The 22662-nt window shown below is 36.0% G+C and overlaps 1 protein-coding gene across 1 annotated transcript in view; it reads right to left on the bottom strand.

Moving 5' to 3' along the window:
- Positions 1–185: 185 nt before the first annotated feature.
- The window catches only part of LOC115209432 (sugar phosphate exchanger 3), a 41506-nt gene continuing 19029 nt past the window's right edge, over positions 186–22662 (bottom strand). Inside the window, exons 6-13 of the mRNA XM_029777852.2 lie at positions 22096–22155; positions 20008–20080; positions 14959–15019; positions 13944–14034; positions 12200–12294; positions 10779–10939; positions 4547–4621; positions 186–1773 (exon numbers count right to left, since the gene is read on the bottom strand). Of these exons, the coding sequence (XP_029633712.1) occupies positions 1589–1773; positions 4547–4621; positions 10779–10939; positions 12200–12294; positions 13944–14034; positions 14959–15019; positions 20008–20080; positions 22096–22155 (801 nt within the window). The 3' untranslated portion in view covers positions 186–1588. The remainder of the gene's footprint in view (positions 1774–4546; positions 4622–10778; positions 10940–12199; positions 12295–13943; positions 14035–14958; positions 15020–20007; positions 20081–22095; positions 22156–22662) is intronic.

Genomic DNA, 22662 nt, shown 5'->3' with positions numbered 1-22662 from the left:
CATAGTATGTGTGTTTGTGCCTGCTTCGATGTACAGATAAGAAGTAAAAGCTTTCAAAACTTGAAGTAGAAAGGATATCCATATATTCACAACAACATTCATTGAAAGGCCTTCGTTACCAAGCAGCACAACTTGATTATGAAATAAATGCCAGTAATAAAATAATAAAAAGCAAATACAAGACCTTAGATCCAAAAATAAATATTTATTCAATGTTTTAAAAAAAATCAAAGAATACTATTTTTCTTCACAAATTCAATATAAATTATGTCAAGTCCCAGAAGTGAATTGATTTTGCTGTCACAATTCATCTATTCTACTTAATTTTTTTATATATTCTGTAATGTGACATCAATAAAATGTACCCTTCATTCCCAGTGATATTTTGGCGATACAACAAATCCCTTAACTGACCCAAAACATCAAATTTGCATGAACAGGTGATAAAAGTTACTGTGATATTTACTATGATCAAACTTTTAGAAAATACTTTTCTGATAGAAGCCTGTAAGTAAATACATGATGCTAGACAATTGAAAAATGGTTACAATTATCCAGTTCATTTGATGGTTTAACTTTTTTAAGAATCATAAAAAATTAGATCTGTTTAAAACAATAATATTTACTAAATGATGAACACTGTACAAGTCAGTTTCCAATACTATAGGGTTCAGATTTTTAGTTACAGCCCTTTATTACCACTTACAAAAGAAATATTCTCATAAAATGGCTTAAACACTGCATCCCACATTTTAAAACCCAACTAAGATGAATAATGCTGATTAGCCATTGATTGATAAGAAACAAAGATCAAATGTAAAAGTTCCAAAACATAAAAGATCAATAACATATCTTAAGGGCAACAGTTAACTAACTGACTGCATTTATCCTACATATTAGTGTGCAAGATGAATACCACATATCTAAGTATTACTGGGATCCTTCTTATCTTCTATATAAACGAGTATTTCTAAAAACATATTCCCAATACTCATTTACTCTAAACCACATTGAACTTGCATTCAAAACTTCACAAAAACATCTTTTTTTAACTAGAGGAAGATGTTATAAATTGTAAATTTTCTGAGTAAAAACAAATTGAGATAAATAACAAGAGATAAAAGCTATTATGAAATATAGTCACAGATGAACTGTCCAAATAGGTTACCTAACAGTGGACATCAAATATATACATGGACTGGTGAGATTTGATATGCTTCCACAGGATATATTTCGCAGTCAGTTTAAAGTGATAAATATCTATGTAATAAAATTAATGTATTCATGAAATATTACATGTTATTAGTTATTCACAGTATTTATATGAGGACAAAATGTCCACAGGTGATACGTAATGCAAACACTGTGACGGTCTTACATTACATTAACTGTGAAGAGTACCCATAAATAAATACAGTTCTTGGTTCCATAATGATCAACTTAAGTAAACATATACCTGTAAAAAATACTATTATTGTACTCAAATGTACCAATATAGCAGAAAACCATATTTAAATGGGTTTTGAGTGAAAACCATCACTCAATTAAAAAAATATTTCAAACAAAAACTGTTCTTTCTGCAGAAATGCTACACTTCTTGGAAGACAGCATTCTGTGTGTCTATAGTTTTCTGTGTGTAGGCTGCCTTAAACACAGTTAAAGTTCCTATCAAAGACAATCCAATCATTAGATAGAACATTCCTGACCAGCCGTACCTAGCTGATGCAATACCAATGATTGGTCCTTCTATCACAGTGCCAATGCTACCAAAGCCTGGAAGTAAAAATAAGTCAATTGATTATAACATTTATATATCTCAGGTGTGAGTTAGAAAAAAATTAGCAAACATGAACTATTTCTTTTAACTCTTTAAGTGCAAAATTAAATTTCAGGGTCATTCCAGTAATGATGTTAAATAGTTATCAAAGAATGGAATTGGTATTTTCTGAAAGCCACATTGCTACAAACTTGATATATTTCAACAAAAAATAGTTTCAAACATGACATTCCTCAACAAAACATAGATTGGTATATAACACTGCATTCCATAGTTATGGGCAATGAAAGTTTGAGCAGATATAGTTTAATCTCCACAGTGAAAGGGTTAATGCTAATTTATGTTATGTAATGTAATTTAAACCAGGAAGATCTGAAGAATTGGTGAGAAGGTAAAATTCTATGATGGTAGGCTTTGCAGAAGGGATGATAACAGATTGGAATGTCCAACACATGCCAGAATGGGAAATAATATCAAAATGTTGTTGTTCAACAATAGTAAAAAAAGAAAACTTTTAAGGATCTACAAAGAGGTAGGTTGCAATATGAGCATAAAAATACATTTTTTGAATAGCCATCTTGACCAATTTCCAAGTAATTTAGGTGCTCTAAGTGACAAACAAGAGGAGAGATTCCACCAAGATATCAAAACTATGGAGGAACAGTACCAAGGACACTGGGATTCGCACATGAGGGCAGATTGCTGTTGGTGCTTGAAAAGGGACCTGCCATCAACAGGCAAATATGCTAGAAAGCCTTAAAAGAGAAACATTTTGGCCAGAATGAAAGCTTCAGATCTCTTCTTTTTTTTTTTTTATTGTAAGTCATTTCAATCATTATAAGTTTACAGTAATTTGAACTGCTTGTATTCATGAATCTGGAAAATAAATTTGAACACATGACTTAATTTTTTAGTCCTTACTGGAGAAATCTGGAAAATGGCACATAGGCTGTTGATAAGAATCAGGACCAAGTTGAAATTTGCATTCAGCACACCCAAATTACTTAGAATCAAATGTCAGATATCATCATTTGGGTGAACTGGATCACTAAAATTTAGATATCTTGTTTATTAATGCAGCTCAGTACCAGTGGCAAGATATGAACTGCCAACCCTTTAACTGATGGTCTGCTATCCTACCAAATCAGCAAATGAAACCACAAAACAGTTTTAACAGGTATAGCTTCCTTTATAACTAATCATTTTTAATTGCAGGGCAAATGTCAATGCAATAACAAGAAAATATGTAAAACAGACAGGTTGTAAATGAGGCTAAAGTATCATTATTCCTAATTTCAATAGTTCTAACCTCACTCCAGCCTTTATGTGATGCTAGCAGTTCTTGTCTACCTGCGTAGCTATAAACTTCCCATTAACAACATTAGAAACAATAAAGCAACCAAAGGAAACAGATCTATTTCAATTTTACTGCAACATATGACAATCACAATTTTATGTATGAAATAAAAAAAACAACCACCCACATTTTGAACCAAGAAAAACAACAAAAAACAAAAATAGACCGACTGGCTCAAAAATATTTTTCCTATATCTACTAAAAATGAAACGTTTCTTTGCCCAAAATTTTATTAGTAATGCCCTTAATTGTATTGTATCTATCAAAAATGATCCCATTTTCTTCAATGCAGAAGTATCAGTCTTTTTCTCCAAAACGTTAACTCAATAACTCTTTTTAACTCTTTTACTTGTTTCAGTCATTTGACTGCGGCCATGCTGGAGCACCGCCTTTAGTCGAGCAAATCGAGCCCGGGACTTATTCTTTGTAAGCCCAGTACTTATTCTATCGGTCTTATTTTTTACGAACCGCTAAGTAACGGGGACATAAACACACCAGCATCGGTTGTCAAGCAATGCTAGGGGAACAAACACAGACACACAAACACACACACATACATATATATATATACATATATACGACAGGCTTCTTTCAGTTTCCGTCTACCAAATCCACTCACAAGGCATTGGTCGGCCCGGGGCTATAGCAGAAGACACTTGCCCAAGATGCCACGCAGTGGGACTGAACCCGCAACCATGTGGTTGGTTAGCAAGCTACTTACCACACAGCCACTCCTGCGCCTATCAATGCTCATTTTTAACTAAATTTTATTCAACTTTAATCTCTTGCAATACAGTATCATTGTCATTTCTTGTGTAATTGTTTTGTGTATGTGTTTACTTCAGTCTTATAACCTTATTTCCACACTGGCAAAATGGTTTGCATATTTGGATGGTTGGGTATTGTACAAAACAATTGTCATTTTAACACTTACATACCCCTCCTGCCTATATTAAATATCCCAACGCTTTTATTATAATAGTAAATAGTTTGATATAATAATCCTATCTGCTATAGGCACAAAGCCTAAAATTTGGTGGGGTGGAGCTAGTTGACTACATCAACCCCAATGCCAAACTAATACTTATTTCACCAACCCCAAAAGGATGAGAGGCAAAGTCAACTTCAGTGGAATTTGAACTTAGAACATGCTGCCTAGCATTTTGTCTGTCAACTCACCACCTTTATAGTTTCATATAATAACAAATAATATAGTGTAAAATTTACTACTACAGTATTACCATTAACAATATCCCATCTATACTTTTGTAAACTACATCTAGTCCTAGTATACTGCTAAGCCTGACTTTGAACTAACTGTGAAAACAAGGAGCTTTTACAGACAACTACTATAGAATTAATTAGAATCTAATTAAGAAGAAGATTAAGAATTAAAGAAAGATGGTGCTTACCATTTACAAAACCTACAACAGCAGCTCCAGCATTGCGACCATTTAGTTCTCCAATCTTTGATGGTACAGCGGCTCCTGTGACAAAGATGATATATATATATATATACAAATAAATGAAAGAATGGAGTTGAACGATGATTCAACAAAATTCCTTTATTCTCGACATATGTTTAGATGACTGCCCACACGGAGTCCATAGCGATAATTATCGCTATGGACTCCGTGTGGGCAGTCATCTAAGAGTTTTTGTTCATCTTGATGCTGACATAAGTTCCTTGTCTTTCCTGATGAGAAGGTGGCATAATGCACCCCTTATTCCTTCGAAATTAGGAATATGCAGCCTTCGAAACATATGTTGAGAATAAAGGAATTTTGTTAAATCGTCATTCAACTCCATTCTTTCATTTATTTGTATAAAAAAAACGCACAAATTTCCACACGAAAGCACGTGATCTCTGCCCTTGGCATGTAGCTTCAACCGGGTTTTTCTGACGTGAATTTGCTACCCAGGTACCAGTTAACCGAATTATCCATACTAGGATAATTCATTCAACTACTTAAATATATATATATATATATATATGTCAAACCAGTGGTTCTCAACATGGGTCCATGGGACACCTGAGAGTCCATGTAAGCTAAATAGTTTATTGGGTCCACAGTAGTATTTTAAGGGTAACTGAAAAAAAATTTTCCTTTCATCATCATCGTTTAACATCTGTTTTCCATGCTGGCGTGGGTTGGACAGTTTGACTGAAAACTGGTTAGCTGAGGAGTTGCACCAGGTTCTAATCTGATTTGGCATGGTTTCTATGGTTGGATGCCCTTCCTAATGCCAACCACTCCAAGAGTGTAGTGGGTGCTTTTTACATGCCACTGGTACAGGTGCCAGTTATGTAACACTGGCACTTCTCAAACATGGTATATCACCAAAGGTCTCGGTCACCTATCACTGCCTCCACGACTCCCAACATTTAAATGGTGCTTTTTACGTGCCACCGGCACAGGTTCCAGTTACACGGCATTGACATCAGCCATGACTACCATTTCACTTGGCTGGACAGGTCTTCTGAAGCACGGCACATCATCAAAGGTCTCAGTCACTTATCATTGCCTTTGTGAGACCCAACACTTGAAGATCATGCCTCACCACTTTGAACCATATCTTCCTGAGTCTACCTCTTCCAATAGAAGCAGCCAAGTTTCTTTCTCTAATGTTTTAAATAGTTTAACAGGTTTTCAGCACTGAAACATGTTCTCTCAGAGAGTTCTATAGCAAACCTACACAGGTTAATGTGTGAAAAATAAAATAAAAGTTTTGAAAGAAGTATCTATAAGACTAGTTTTTAAATACTGAATGTCTAAGGGACTCCACCAGAATAATATAGTAACCAAAAGGGTCCATATGAAAAGAAATAGTTGAGAACCACTGAGTTAAACAATCAGAAATTTGACCACAAAACTTCAGTTGAAGAAGAGTGACCTGTTATTCCTGAATTTAATGGCTGGTAAACATAATTTATGATAGAGTTGATTGGCTACAGTAGTGATAGAGAGTGTAGCGATTGTGGTGGTGTGAGAGAAGTGGTGCAGCTAGAGGTGGCTCTATTGGAAGTGAAGTGAAGGCTTTAATGATGGTGGCTTTTAATGGTAAGTAAAGCAGTAGGTAAATAGCAGTGATGGTGATTGCCATGGAAATTTTGCTGCAGTGAAATGGATGTGGTGCTGATGGATTTAGTGGAAAGAAAGTTGTGGTGGTGACTGTAATAAAAAGATTGTAGAGCAGAGGTGGGGTGCATTAGTAGTAGCTATAATAAAGACTGATCAGCAGAGCCCTGGTTTCATAAGAGGTGGTCTTTATAGAGAAAAGAGTATAGTCACAGCCAACCAAACTAGATTCTTTTAACATCAAAATTCACTTCTTTAAGATTCACACCAACTTCAAAATCTTTTTTATTTCGAAATATTAAGACATGATTCGAGGGAGATCTGGCTACTGTTTCCAGCAGGATGAGTGACAACATAGAAGCTCCCTCATTGACACATAAAATAGGAGAGCACATAAGATAATATGGTCTGAGACACACCTAAAAAGATAGGATGCCTTTCATCATAGGTCTGACTGATCAAATTTCAGTTAAGACTAAATAATAGTAATGTGCAAAGATTTTTTAATAGGCATATGCATGGCTGTGTGGTAAGTTATTTACTTCCCAATCACATAGTTCCGGGTTCAGTCCCACCGGGTTCAGTCCCAGTGTCTTCTACTATATCTTGGGCTGATCAAAGTCTTGTGAGAGGATTTGGTAGACAGAAACTGAAAGAAGCCTGTCATATATATATATATATATATATATATATATATAAAACATTATTGGTGAATTGAAGAAATGGAGCTGAACGCAGATTGAACAGAAATCGTTTTATTTCATTCTACACGTGTTTCGAAACACGTGTAGAATGAAATAAAACGATTTCTGTTCAATCTGCGTTCAGCTCCATTTCTTCAATTCACCAATAATGTTTTAATTTCAATTATCCGCACCAACGCACGGTTGCAACGCCAGATGGTTGTACCTCCAACCGTGCTGTTTACTGCTGTGATTTTTGCTACTAAGGTATCGGTTAAACTTTTGATTAATCTACTACAAGATTATTCATCTTTCTATTTCACATAATATATATATATATATATATATATACACACACACACACTCACACATATCATCATCGTTTAACGTTTGCTTTCCATGCTAGCATGGGTTGGACGATTTGACTGAGGACTGGCAAACCAGATGGCTGCACCAGGCTCCAATCTTGATCTGTCAGTGTTTCTACAGCTGGATGCCCTTCCTAACGCCAACCACTCCGAGAGTGTAGGGGGTGCTTTTTACGTGCCACCAGTTACGGGAGCCAGTCTGGCAGCACTGGCATCGATCACATTCAGATGGTGCTTTTTTATGTGCCAGTGGCACAGGGAGCCAGTTGGGTGGAACTGGCAATGACCAACACATGAATGGTGCTTATTGTGTGTCACCAGCAAGGGAGCCAGTCAGGCGGCACTGGCATCTGCCTCAACTACAATTTCCATTTGATTGTGATTTCATTTTACTTGACTCAATAAGTCTCCTCAAGCACAGCATGTTGCTCAACGATTCTAAGGTACTTTTTAAATGGGTTGGTTATGCAACACTGGTGTAGGCTACGGCTGTGATCTCACTTTCCTTGCTGGGTCTTCTCAATCACAGCCTATCTCCAGAGGTCTCAGTCTTTCGTCATTGCCTCTGTGAGGCCCATTGTTTGAAGGTCATGCCATGTCTTCCTGGGTCTTGTGTATGTATGTGTGTGTGTGTTTGCCCTACCCACCACCACTTGACTACTGATGCTGTGTGTTTATGTTCCCCGTAACTTAGTGGTTCAGCAAAAGAGATCAAAAGAATAAGTTACCAGGCTCAAAAAGAAAAATAAGTACTGGGGTCAATGCATTCAACTAAAATTTCTTGAAGGCTGTGCTCCAGCATGGCCACAGTCTAATGACTGAAACAAGTAAAGGATAAAAGAGAGAGACAGACAATAAAATCTCGGTGCATTACCGAGAGGTTAAGATATTCATGTTTTTATTTCATGCCACGTAAGTAATACTAGAAAAGCACTCAACAGAGTGCAGACCTCTGCCAAGCAGCTTATTGTAAGATAGATACACAAGTAAAATTACTGATAGGGAAACGAAAATAAAGTTTGGAAACAGCAACACCACCACAGGTTACGTGGAAATGAGGAATGGGTCTTCAAGGGAGATAATCAAAGAGCGTAACATTGTAATACTTCATGTAAAGTAAATATAACAAATGAAAAATCCTTCAAGAATCCATAAAAATTCCCGGATCACTACCAAAATTTCATCATCTGTTCCTTGTGTCATTACCAACCTTTCCTGCAAGTTTCATTAAATACCGTTCACAACATTTTGAGTTATTTCACACACAGATAGACAGACAGACTAACCAACGCCGATGAAAACATAACCTCCTTCCTTGGCGGAGGTAATAATAACATAATGGAAGAAATTTGAACTGTGGTTTTGAGTTCAGTGCCGCTGCATTGGACATTAGAAAAGTGTCTTCTACTATTGCTCTGAGCTGACTATAGCCTTGTGAGCAGATCTGGTAAACAGAAACTGAAAGAAGCGCATAGCACATCATCATCATCGTCATCAGCATTTAACCCTTCGGGATTTAGATTATTCTGTCAAAGGCAATATTTATTCACACTGTTTTGAATTAATCTTGCATTGCCTTGTTTGTCTGAGATTTTGATAATGTGATTGCTTACACTTAGAATAACATTGTAGTGTTGGTGTGAGAAGCCAGATCTGGCTGATTTCAACATAAAACAGGTAGAATACTTTGGACAGATATGGCCAGTTTAAATGCTAAAGGGTTAACATCTGTTTTCCATGCTAGCATAGGTTAGATGGTTTGACTTGAGCTGGTTAAGCCAGAGAGCTGCACTAGACTCTAGTGGTCTGTTTTGGCTTGGTTTCTATGGCTGAATGCTCTTCCTAATGCCAACCACTTTACAAAGTGTACTAGGTGTCTTTTTTACAGGTCACTGATACTGGCATGGATGTCTTTTATGTGTCACTGACAATGCTGGTGATTCACTGAGCTTGATGAGTCTTCCTAAGTACAGCAAATCGCCAGATGTCTTGGTCACTTGTCATTACCTCTGTGAAGCTCAACAACCAAAGATCATATTTCACCACCTTGTCCCATGTCTTCCTGGGACTACCCCTTCCACAAGTTCCCTCTCTATGTGTATCCTTGTCCAGATATCATGTAATAGTTATAAATCATCATCATCGTAAGCAAGATTGCTTGTTTCCAGTCTCCCATGAAAAATATGTCAAGGTAAGGGAAAGTTTTACCTTGCTTGGAAACAGGTGAGGATTAGCAACAGGAAGGGCATCCGGCCGTAGCAAATCTGCTGCAACACATTCTGTCTGACCAATACAATCTTGGAAAAAGTGGACTTTAAATGATGATGGTGATGATGATGTACATTTCTATACTTCACTTCTTAAACTATTAGCCATATTTCAATAACCCACTATAAAAAGAAATATCACTTTGCCATTCCAGTTGTGACAATCAAGTCAATATACTTTGAAAATACATACAATGTATATGAAATGTAAATCAGTATAAAATATATGGCCCCTGGCAGCCCTAAAGAGGTAAGTAATACTTGATTTTTTTTTTTAATATCAGAATATTTTTCTTCCTAAGAAATGCAAATGTGAATACTCTCTGAAACCCCTCAGAGCTGAAACTTGGCCCCAATCTTATAAAGTGAAGCATCCTCTCTTGGACAGGTTGCCAGTCTACTTCAGGCAACATTGCCAGATAAACTTGTATGTGAAGTGAAGTGACACAGAAACATAATAAACATAGGGTAATATCAATGTGGTTAAAAAGTTTGCTTCTCAAACACCTAGTTTTATGTTCACTACATACAAGGGGGAGCTGAAAAGTTCCTGGCTTTAAGGGTATTGCGAAAGGCCTGGTTGAGGGAAAACCTTCCAAGTTATTTTACATGGTATAGAAAAACTGAAGGACCGCTACAATAAGCATGTGAATCTAAGAGGAGAATATGTTGAATAAAATCTGATCCTCCTATATTTTCTTTAACCCAAAGCCAGAAACTTTTCAGCAGCCCCTTGTAATACCCAGGATAAGTGTATTTTACTTTAATCCTGGGTCAGCAAGAGCTTTGTCAGTGAATCTGGTTAAGGGAAACTGAAAGAAGCTTCTCTGAACTTACAACCAACTGCTGAGATATATTTCTTTACTACCCACAAGGGGCTAAACATAGTGGGGACAAACAAGGACAGACAAAGGAATTAAGTCGATTACATCGACCCCAGTGCATAACTGGTACTTTATTTATCGACCCCGAAAGGATGAAAGGCAAAGTCAACCTTGGCGGAATTTGAACTTGGAACGTAACGACAGATGAGATACGGCTGCGCATTTCGCCCGGCGTGCTAACGTTTCTGCCAGCTCGCCGCTGAGAGAGTTGTTTTACTCTTTAAATATTCATCCACGTTGGCCCTTTTGTAGTCTATTGTTTGTATGACTCTGATGAGAGCAGAAGAATGAATGAGCTTCCCACACTACAACAATATTCACTCTTAACAACTGATGAGAGAATTAAGTAGAAACAAACTGACCTAATATTGAATCAGGGCCACAGTTGAATGCCCCAGCAAGGAACATGAAAACATTGTTGAAATGTAAACCCCAATGGCTGGTCCAACTAAACAAGAGAAGACTGATTGCACTCAATAGAACTGAGATTCCTGTTCCGAAGAGAGGTCCTTTGGAGAAAAATCTACAGAAAACAAAGAAAAGAATTTAAAATATTTATATTGGATCAACATTAAAGCTATTTTCAGGGAGTGAAAGAACGTATTTTTGTTTTCTTTCTTTTATTATTATTATTATTATTATTATTATTATTAAGATGGAAAACTGGCAATAAAAGTGGCCAATAAACGAATTATTATTATCATCATCATCACTGTTCCTTTGATATCAGTTAGATAAGAAATATCAAGCGACAACCAGTAACCTGGGACAGGCATTGTAGTGTAATGTTAGTGTTCAACAATTTCCTACAAGCCACACCCTACAATCTGAAAGAGGGAAAGAACACATTAAAATCTAATGTGTTCTATTCAGGTTATCTGAAGTCTATATTATCTGATGATTAGATAAGATAGACCTAAGATAACCTGAAAAGATGGCTGTAAAGGATTTAATGAGAGGTCACTCAATCAGGATTGACCCAGGAGTAGACAACAACCACTGACTAACACTATCTTTTTAAATCCATTTTACAATTGTTGTCGTGGTTTCTGACCCCACTTCTCCCTTCAACCCACATGAAATGCCTGTCTCTATCACTTGTCAGCCCTACTCAAAACTTGTAATAAACATTCTGTTCAATTCCAGATTTTACTGTAAACACATTTTCCCTACTAACACCAAGGTACAGAAGTTCAAACTGAACATCAACTGCATTCATATCACTAGTTTAGATGGATGTGTAAAGGCTGTGGTCACTGTTTCTTCCCTGATTATTTAATCATATATTATTTTCCGATCTAAGTTTTAAGGTAATTTCAAATCAGCATATGTACCTATGTATAAGAGTGCACATGTATCTCTATTATTGACGTTGTTGCTGTTTAGCACCAAATCAGCTCTGATGAAGCAGACTTATGATCAAAGATATTCTGGCTGTGACCATCTGGGAGTACATTGCTCAATACCACTTTTCCATTTTTGAGATGGTGGGGTGTGATTTGAAGAAAATTTGTTTGTTATTTCTGGCAAGTTCCTTTGTTGGCTCATGTACACATGTACACATGTATGTCTGTGTTTGCTTACATGATTGTCTGAGATTGTACACATGTTTCTCTGAGTTTGAGTACACATGTATAGATGCACAGATGAAAGAATGTACTTCCCAGACTCAAGTTATACACGTTATTTATCTGAGCAGGTCAATTACAATATTAAGCATATACAGCAGTTGAATAATACAGCTAAGTACAATATGAAGAAATAAAAATTACTTGCAACCTACCTGTCCATGATAAAACCAATCAAAGCACTTCCTAACACGCCACCAACTTCAAAGGCAATCGAGAAAATACCAGCTTGACTTTTAGAATACTTCAGCTAGAAAGAAAACCATAAAAGAGAAGAGAATATGAAATAGAATAAAGAGGAAAGGCAGCAGGTAATTTTTAAATACGGATTTTTGACATCTTGTTCTAATTCATACAGTCACTTATATTTTATTTCTATATTTTTGCTTTTTATCTTTAATGTTTATGTATTTTTTTTCATTTTTATTTCTATGTTCTTTTTCTCATGCTTACATGGACTCAATGAGTCTTCTCCAGCATGGAATCTCACTACTTGTAATCCCTTATTTCCTTTTTGCGGTTCAACCCCTTGAGATAAGATTTCACCTCTTCTGCAGGTTCCCTCCAGCTGGCCGCTGGGCACATCTTAACCCTTTCATTATCAACCCAACTGAAACTGGCTCTGGCTACAAATGTCTTGTTTTCATAAGTTTTGAATTCAAATCTTCCACCAAACCTTAGTCACAATTTATGTTCCTAACACTAGCTGAATGATAAATAAGTTATTTTACTAAATTCTTTGTTATATTTAAAGTAATTGAAAGAAACACAGAGCATCTCAACAGAAATACAGTAACGAAAGGGTTAAGAAAACTCTCATCTGCCATATCTATGCGGTATCTTCTCTTGCATCCTAAATCCGATTCCTTTTATATTCAGTTTTTCTCTCTTTCCATTTGTGTTCCTTCATTCATGCACACTAATGCAAAACATCCAGTAGCAAACACTCACTTCATTTCTTTCCAGCTTTTGCACCCACTGCCACTAGTAACCGGGTTACCATGGTAACACATTCTAATGACTTAAACAACATTTGAAAGAATATATTTCAAAAACGTTCTTACTGCCAACAACTGTGCATCTCCTGCAGATGAAGATTTCCTTTTCAGTCAGCTTCCTACAGATCCACAATATCCCTTGTCTGCCCACAGTTAACAAGAACTACACTATATGTTATTCCTGACAGTTTTCTTTCTGCAAAACCAGAAAGGCTACTTCCTAAAAAGGCAGTCGAGTCCTGTCCTTTTTCCCACTAAAACTTTTGTTTTAACCTAACTGAAATTTCTTTTCTTCTTACATCTTGTATAAAAAACACATTTCTACTTGAGTTCCAGCAACTTCACAATCTCTCCTGACCTACCTTCATAATGCTGATGTTGGTGGTGGTAACAATCACAGTGATGTGAAGTTAGTGAAATAATATGGGGCTCTAGCACTGGCCTCATTGGACTTTGATTATGAGATCAGTAATAAGTAAACAGTAAGATGTGAAGAAACTAGTGCTGGTCTGTTAGCAAATAGTATAAAATGTTCAAAAATGAAATAAATTCATTTTCCATGAGCTAGCATTTTGGCAGGACCTTTTGTCATAGACCAAGGTATGTTTTCTAATGGTACTGACTAAATAAATTATGAGAGAGAAAAAAAAGATCAATTGTTCACTGTCTTAACCCCGAAGTTATTGAGCCCCATATCTAAGTAGACAAATTTCTTGACAAGAATTGAAAAACATACCTCCTAGTCAGTTGACAAACATTCAAAATAATACTTTATGGCATATCAACAGCAAGAATCTAAAATCCAGTATCAACATGTCAAATCACTTAACTCAGTGAACACTCCTGGCAAATGACATTGAAACCCAATAATAAAGAGAAAAATCCTATGAAATAATCTTACCTCATTATATAAATACATTGGTAACCACATGAACATACAGTAACGGACAACCTTCAGGCAAAACACAGCCAATGCCACATCAAAGACCATCCTGGAAAGTGCAAGGATAGCAATCTTGAATTAATAGGAATACAAAATTTTCATTTCTTAGATGAGAACAATGTCTCAGATTCATAGATGGAAAATATGATTATGTGATGTTCATGCCTTTCTCAAAGTTATGAACAGAGATCATCTACTAACCATGTAAAATAACCTGAAACAAGGTCAAAGACTGAAATAGCAAAAATAATACATGTATTATACAGTGAGTTTTATGAGTTTTGTGAAAACAAATCATAAACTGCTAAACCCTTTAGAAGCTACACAAATGTATAAAGAGGGTGTATAAATACAAAAAAACTTAATATAAAATATATAAAGTTTCATAAAATATTTCTTTACAAAATTATATAAAAGGTTTAATGGATTTATAAATAAGGATTGACAACTGGTGTTGATGTTCCAGTAACTGAGCAGTTTAGCAGAAGTGACTGATAGAACAAGCACCAGGCTTTAAAAATAAGTACTGAGGTCGATTCATTCGGATAAAAGTTCTTCAAGGGTATGCTCCAGCATGGCTGCAGTTTAATGATTGAAACAAGTAAAAGATAAAGATACTCGAAGCCTAGTTTCATGTTAACAACATGAAGAATCTCACCCAACTTCCCCATCTATTTTTAGTCTAATCCCAGATGGGACTGAAAACGAGTGTATCCTTCGTAAGTGCTCAGTTTCCCAGAGCTATCCTCAGTCGCTCTGCCTTTGTTTAAATGTTGTTTCAGTGTAGTTTGCTAATACTGCAATACAAACATCAGAGCTAACGTTTCTGTGTTGGACTATTTATTTCAGTCATCTGTGCCCAAACCTGCCACGGAACCTTCTGAACACACATCATCAACAACAGACGATTATTATTATTATTATTATTAGTTTAATCAAACTCATTAGTTTGATTAAACTAAAAGGTGCTTACGGGATTTTCATGATTTCCAAAAAACTCATTTTTTTCTTTTCTTCCGTCAGATTTTGATTTTCTGTGAAATGGAAAAGAAATTATGGCAACATGAAATAAACTCAATAGTTTTTACTATTTTCATGTCTATAGTGTCTACAGCTACACTGAGTTCAAAATGCATATATAAATGATAATAATCTTTCTAATTCTATGAAAAACTGTTTTTATTTATGTATAATTCAAGAAATTTAATACAAAATACCAAGGTCAACACTTAGGCATTATATTTAACTATTAAGAAAAAATAAGAGGTTAAAATACACTGATTTTTAAGTACAAAAAGTGAGGGTCACGTCATATTCAAAATAACATAATATTTAAGTAAGTCATCATCATTTAACATTTGTTTCCCATGCTGGTAAGGATTGGACAGTTTGACGACAGGAGCTGGCAGGCCAAAAAACTACATCAGGCTTCTCCATCTGTTTTGGTTTTTAATGGTCTTTTTGGCTGGATACACTTCCTTATGCCAACCACCTTACTGAGTGGACTGAGTGCTTTTTACATTGACACCAGCACTACAGAGGTCTGTTTTGCATGGTCTTTACAGTAGGATGCCCTTCCAAATGCCAACCACTTAACTGGGTGCACTGGATGCTTTTCACATGGCACCAGCACTAGTAGGGTTAACAAATAACTTGAGGTGAGGTGGGGGATTAGAGGAGGTGGCCTTGTACCTGGTGATGAGAGGTTAGAGTGTGACAGAGGGACAGAAACAGGTGTCTTGCTGTAGAGGAAGTACAAGGTTACCCACCAAGAGAGTGATCAAGAGTGAGAAAGAAAGTGGAAGAGAGCAAGAGTGTGGCAAAAGTATGTTAAAGAGAAAAAAAAACCCAACTACATTACAACCTCCCTAAATTGTAGGGGATCTAATATAGTTGCAGATCTAAGGTGCAGGAGTTTAAATCTTAGAGAAGCAATGTATAATAATATTGTTTCAAATTTTGGCACAAGGCCAGAATTTCAAGGGAGAGGGTAAGTCAATTACATCAGCCCCAATGCTCACTTGGTACTTATTTTATTGACCCCGAAAGGATTAAAGGCAAAGTTGACCTTCATGGAATTTGAACTCAGAACATAAAGACAAACGAAACACCACTAAACATTTTGTTACTGTGCTAACGATTATGCCAGCTCACAACTTTGATGCATAACAATATTCTCTTTACTCTTTTACTTGTTTCAGTCATTTGACTGCGGCCATGCTGGAGCACCGCCTTTAGTCGAGCAAATCGATCCCGGGACTTATTCTTTGTAAGCCCAGTACTTATTCTAACGGTCTCTTTTGCCGAACCGCTAAGTTACGGGGACGTAAACACACTAGCATCGGTTGTCAAGCAATGCTAGGGGGACAAACACAGACACACAAACATATACACACATACTTATATATATACATATATACGACAGGCTTCTTTCAGTTTCCGTCTACCAAATCCACTCACAAGGCATTGGTCGGCTAGGGGCTATAGCAGAAGACACTTGCCCAAGATGCCACGCAGTGGGACTGAACCCGGAACCATGTGGTTGGTTAGCAAGCTACTTACCACACAGCCACTCCTAATAATTTTTCTAACATAGGTACAAGGCCTGAACTATTTTGGGGAGGTGACCAGTTGACAGTACTTGACTGCTTCTTATTTTATCAACTCCAAAAGAATGAAATGAAAGGCAAAGCTAACACTGACCAAACAATAATAGAATAGAACCAAAGAAATGGAGAAAATTTGGAAATATCTGAACCTAACCTTAACGGGAAGAAAAAGTAATAACTGCTCCTGCGGTAATTGGTGCACTTGGCACCATACCCAAACTGCTACCAAGAGGGCTGAAGGATATTGTAGTTGAGATATGGATTGTCTGCTTGTAGAAAGAAAAGTTCCATTCTATTTTCTGCAAGAGTCCTAAGAGAGATTCTTGAGATTTCAGGAGACACAATATCACCAAACCTCAAGGCAACATTTCTGCTAACTATAGTAGCATGTGATTGTTTTATTATTATTATTACTGAGTGAGAGAGCAGTGCATGCACTCGAAGTGACACTAGGGAAAAATATACAAAGCCCAGTATACCCATCATGACTACCTGTCTGATATGAGTATACAAGGCACGTGCATCACAACCATATGTGCGTGACATGGCGAGCTCATATCAAGATAAACAGCGCATGACCTTGCAGGTGGAGCCAGTTAGAATTTTCTTCTGGTCGAGTAGCCCATCCTCCTCAAAAGGTCCCTGAATAAGGATTGTTTAAGGATGTTGAACGAAACACCCATGTTTCCAAAGGTGAATTATCCAAACCCCAAAGAATTCCTCTCAACACATGGTTATGATGCTCCCCCACTACTTCTGCTCGTGATCAGAGATGCACATATCGTCAGCTACTACGGGGCATGGTCAACTGGTTAAGGTCAAACAACTGACAAGCAAATCTGTGGTATTGAGCAGAATATTTGCTGTAGCCCATCTTTTATACCAAGACAGAACAATGTACATGATAACACTTCCAATCGGTTAAAATCAGAAGCCATGAGAGCCACTGCCTGGTAATGCATCAAGGCATTTATTATTATTATTATTATTATTATTATCGTTATTAATTTATGTAGATTCACACAGTGACATATCAAAATAGAGAAAAAAAAAACAGACATTAAACCAGAAATTATGATGAAGCTAACAATAACAACAATGTGATGATGACGATGATAATGACGATGGTGATTATGAAAATGATAATTGATAATGATAATGGTGATGATGGGATAGCTGCTATGAGTAGTTCACAAAACATGGACCTTAGGTGGCTCCAAAATCTGCAGTTTTGGTACACAACACCACATTTTTCTTTCTTCCTTAATTCAGAGAAAAGAAAAACATGCATCTAAAAATCAAAGATCCTGGGAACATTATGCAGATGATGGAAGACAGCTAAACAGAAAGGGAAACACCTGCTCCAGCCTGTACCATAGTCATAGGCATAGTGAATACATGAATAAAAGACAATTATGCTGTTATGCTAAGATTAACAATAGCAACAACATCCTTATCGAACCATCTGCTGAAATGATGCACAAAGAAGCACTTCTTTTTGCTACTTTTGTTGTTCTTGTTGTGGTGAAGGTGTGAAGGTAGAAGAAAACATGCAAAACCAAGAACTGATACACAGAACAAAACCTCTCTTGAACTGGAAATATCTGCAGGTATCTCTATAGCAGATGCATGTCCCTAGCTAACAGACTCTAAAATAACATGGATGCAGACATGGCTGTGAGGTTATTGGAGTTTGTTTCAGAACCATGTAATTTAGGGTTTAATCTTATTGTGTTACCTTCAGCATGTGTCCTCCTCTACTATGGCCTTGAAATGACCAGTGCTTTGTGAGTGGAGTTGGTTGACAGATACTGAGAGGAATCCTTTTGTATTTATTTATTTGTTTGCTCATTCGTTTCACACCTGTATTTCTAAGCTAGCATCGGTTTAGACAGAGAGTTATTTGAGGTAAGATTTTATGGCAGGATGCTCTTCCTGTTTTTCAGGTAAGGGATCTTTTTATTCCACATGTCTCTAAAAATACAGAGCAACTGGTCATAATGTTAACAAGGAAGGTCAACTTTAGTAGCACTTCACTCAAGTAGTGACAAGTGTGGAATATAAACATAGATGCACATTCACACACACACGTATACACAGCAGACTTCCTTCAGTTTCCCTCAACCAAATTTCCTTCCAAGGTATTATTGGTCAATGTATGGTTATTGTAGAAGACACTCAAGATGCCATGCAGTGGGATTGAACCTGAAGCAATAAGTGAACTTAATTACATGCATGTATGTATATGGGACCTTCATTTCCATGTGCCTTCTATGGCTTCACAAGCCAACTCTGCAACTGCACAGCCATGAAATTTGAGTCAACAATGCTCAAAAGTTACATTCAGATAATAACAGAACCAACACAGACATCACGGATAAATAATAAAAGTATATATAATAGAGTCAATGAATATGTGATCCTTTGCAATTCAATAGTTAAAAAGGTTTAGATTAAGTTTTAAAGAACCTATTCACAGTCAAATAGGTGTTTTAAAACATGTTTGAATCTGACTTTGGGTAGCTGATGACAAGATTACAATGACTAGATTAGAATGTTTTGAAGATTTTTCTTTACGGAAACAGTAAAAGATGTTCCAAAAACAAATATATATATATATATATATATATATATTATATATATATATATATATATATATATATATATATAGGTTAATAACCCTTAAGCCCTCATCACACTATAACAGTATCAATGAATATGTAGTTCTTGCCGTTCAATAGTCGAGACAATTTAGATTGAATTTTAAAACACCAATTTGAATCTGACTTTGAGTAGTTGATGAAGAACTTGAAGAATGCTTTGAAGATTTCTCTTTATGGAAACAATAAACAATATTCTAAAAACAAAGAAAAATTTATATTTCATATTTTGGTTAATAATCCTTAAACCCTCATCACAAGATTACACAATCATTAACTCACTTAGTCACCTGAGCTTTAGTGGTTTAAAACACTAGAGATATTCAACCAATCAATCAAATTGGCACATAATTTCATTTTTGGCTTTTATACTTATAAACCATTGAAAACTTTTCTCCACTGTTGGTTATGAATTGACATCAAGGCCTCTGTAACATTACTTTTTTTAAAGATAGGGATGCAAGCCTGTTTTTACTTCTGGGGGAGGCAGTCCATATCAGTCTGGCCTTTATCCTTTGACCAGTCCAGCATTAGGGGCCCTATCAAGAACTTGCACTACCACACCACAGCTTATACTGGATCTTGTAATGGATATAATTTTATGGTGGCTGAGTGCATTGGATGCAAGAAATGATTATGGTGGTGTTACACACACAATTTGAATGGATTAGATTTAACCTGTAATGAAACGGTAATTCTAGAAATTTCAAGAATGACAAAAATGAAATTACTGAGAAAAGAAAAAGCTGTCACCTTTGCCAGGCACTTCAATGTTCAATTCATTTGGTTGTTTAAATAACACAAATACAAGAATACCAAATGAAAACTGAAAGAGAGAAATAAATTCAGATCAAATATATTCATGTATATCAGATTATTTGTTATATATAAGTGAATGACAGCATGTGTGTGTGTGAGAGAGAGAGAGAGAGAGTGTGAGAGAGAGAGAGAGAGAGAGAGAGAGAGAGTGTGTGTGTGTGTGTGTGTGTGTTCATGTCTATCTGTGTTGTAAACCTAAACAATAATTAACCAGAGTGCCATACCATTCATAAACACACATTAGTGTCTTAGACAATGAAAACACCCACCACTCTCACTTTCTCTTTCTCACACACACACACTCTAGCTATCACAGCACTCAAATTATGGCCAACATTTCAAGTGTTTTGATTTTTCATGTAGGGACTGAAAGTAGGGGACAGTGTTTCCTAAAACATTCTTGGGACCCATGAGAGAATATTTCAAATAAAATTTTAAAAATTACTACTAACAAACCCTAATCAAAAAGAAAGGGTAATATTTTGTAATTCCTTAGGTTGTTGGGAAACTATTGTAAATCTTCCCATCATGATATAATTCAAAAGGCCTTAAGGGGAGATATAAAATCACCACCATTTACTAACAAAAATTCTTATCAGTTATACACAGTCCCTAGCTACTTACAGTAATAAACTGGACATCACTGTACATCTAATTTTCAGATAAGTGAATTGGTTTCTTGAGAGTTAAGTGTACCTTTCATAGATACAATATGGAATCAATAACATAACTCTAATCAAACAGATAAGCTGGCAGGCAACCTATCAGCTCAATCAGTTGTGAGCCAACACGTAGAGGATACTTGGTCAATCAATAAGTTAGAAATAGCAATCAACTCTCACTCAAATTTTAAAAAATGAAGAATGCATTATTTAAACTAGTCATATCCAACCCAAATATTCTATCTGTATCATGTTCAAACCAGCTAGATCCAGCCTCTCACACCTACCCTACAATGTCATACTAAAAATAAACAATTACATCATTGAAATTTCAAAGCTATGAGATAATGCAGGATTAATTCAAAACAATGTGAATAAATAAGCATCGCATTTGACAGAACAAAAACCACAATAAATGTGATTGTGGGTCAGAAAAGCTTTAATCGTAAGGTTTGTTCGATTAGGGTTGATCTGCAACTAAACAACAATAGCTACTAGCTGCAACTTCCTTACCGATATGCTAGTCAATATAGGGAAGTCTGTACTAGTAAGTTGTAGAGTCACTAATGAAGTGCCTCTCTTCATATAGGGTGCAGAGGGTCAAGTCAGCCTGGCGGAGCCCCTACTTTTCCTATAGGGTTATAACAATATCTGGGAATTGAGGGTATAAAGAGAAAATGAACTGAAATGGCTCAACTGAGAACTGAACTTGTATCACAGAATCAGTTTCTTGAAAGATTCCTGCCACTTCAGAACACTTTTGCACGAATGTTATACTACTATTACATCATCATCATCTTCTTGTAATGCTCACTTTCCATCCTGACATGAGTTGGATGGTTTGACAGGAGCTGGTAAGGCCAGGGGCTGCACCAGGCTCCAGTTGTCTTTTCTGGCATGGTTTCTACAGCTGGATGCCAACCACTTTACAGAGTGTAATGGGTGATTTTTATGTGGCACCAGCAGTAAACATTAAATAATTACCAATAGTGACCAAGAGGTATGGTCAAGCGAAAACCAGAACGATGCTGTCTGGACCTGAATTGTATCTTTGACTATGTTAGGAAACATTATCTCTCAAATGGAATAAATACTGTACAATATTTAATCCAACATCTACTAATTCACCATCGAAGATAAATTAAATAAGTCAATATGAATAAAAATCAAACCTTCCTCAAATGACTCAATGACAAAACCTATTTTTTGTATTAAAAATAAAAAAAAAGTGAACAGTGTAATCCTAAATACACTGACACACTAAATAAAAAAAAAGAGAAGGGGTGGTCATAGCTGGAACATCTTTAGATTAGAGTAGACAAGTGACTAAAAAACAATAAATACCAAGCTGAATACTTACAACGATGATAGAGGGTAGAGTAAATGATTTCCTCCATCCATAGGAAGTTTGAAGATACACCTGTTGGAGAAAGAAAACAGACGTCTTTGCGTTTCAGAATTGGTTAGATTTAGATATTCTTCCAAAAGACTTAAAACCTTATCAATGGTGCCAGGGTAAACCTATATCCAATCTAAATTACTTTTTTTTATTTGCTTATACTGAAAACTGCAGTACATCTAGTTCATGGCTTAAGAAGTTTATCTGATTGTAAAAGTTCTGCTCTAAAATTTAATACAAATAAAGACTTGTGGAAATATCCAAGCCATGTTGAGGTGTCGTGCTACAATAAAATGCATGAATATATTTTACCCTAGGGAAGATAAAATGTCCTGGGATATCTCAGTTTTAAAAAAGGTGAAATATTTCAGAGGAAGAATCAATTTACCAACACAGAGACTGAGATTTACTTCCAAACTACATACATTTTTAAGAAGGTGAAAGCAATAATAATGATTGTAACACTAAAAAAAAAACCCAAAGCATGATTTCACATATAGAGAAAAACTAAAAATTATATTACATATT

This window comes from Octopus sinensis, linkage group LG3, assembly GCF_006345805.1.
Source record: "Octopus sinensis linkage group LG3, ASM634580v1, whole genome shotgun sequence".
In the NCBI taxonomy this organism is placed as follows: Eukaryota; Metazoa; Mollusca; class Cephalopoda; order Octopoda; family Octopodidae; genus Octopus; species Octopus sinensis.
The sequence above is the reverse complement of the archived record's forward strand: the minus strand, read 5'-3'. Positions and strand labels throughout refer to the sequence as shown.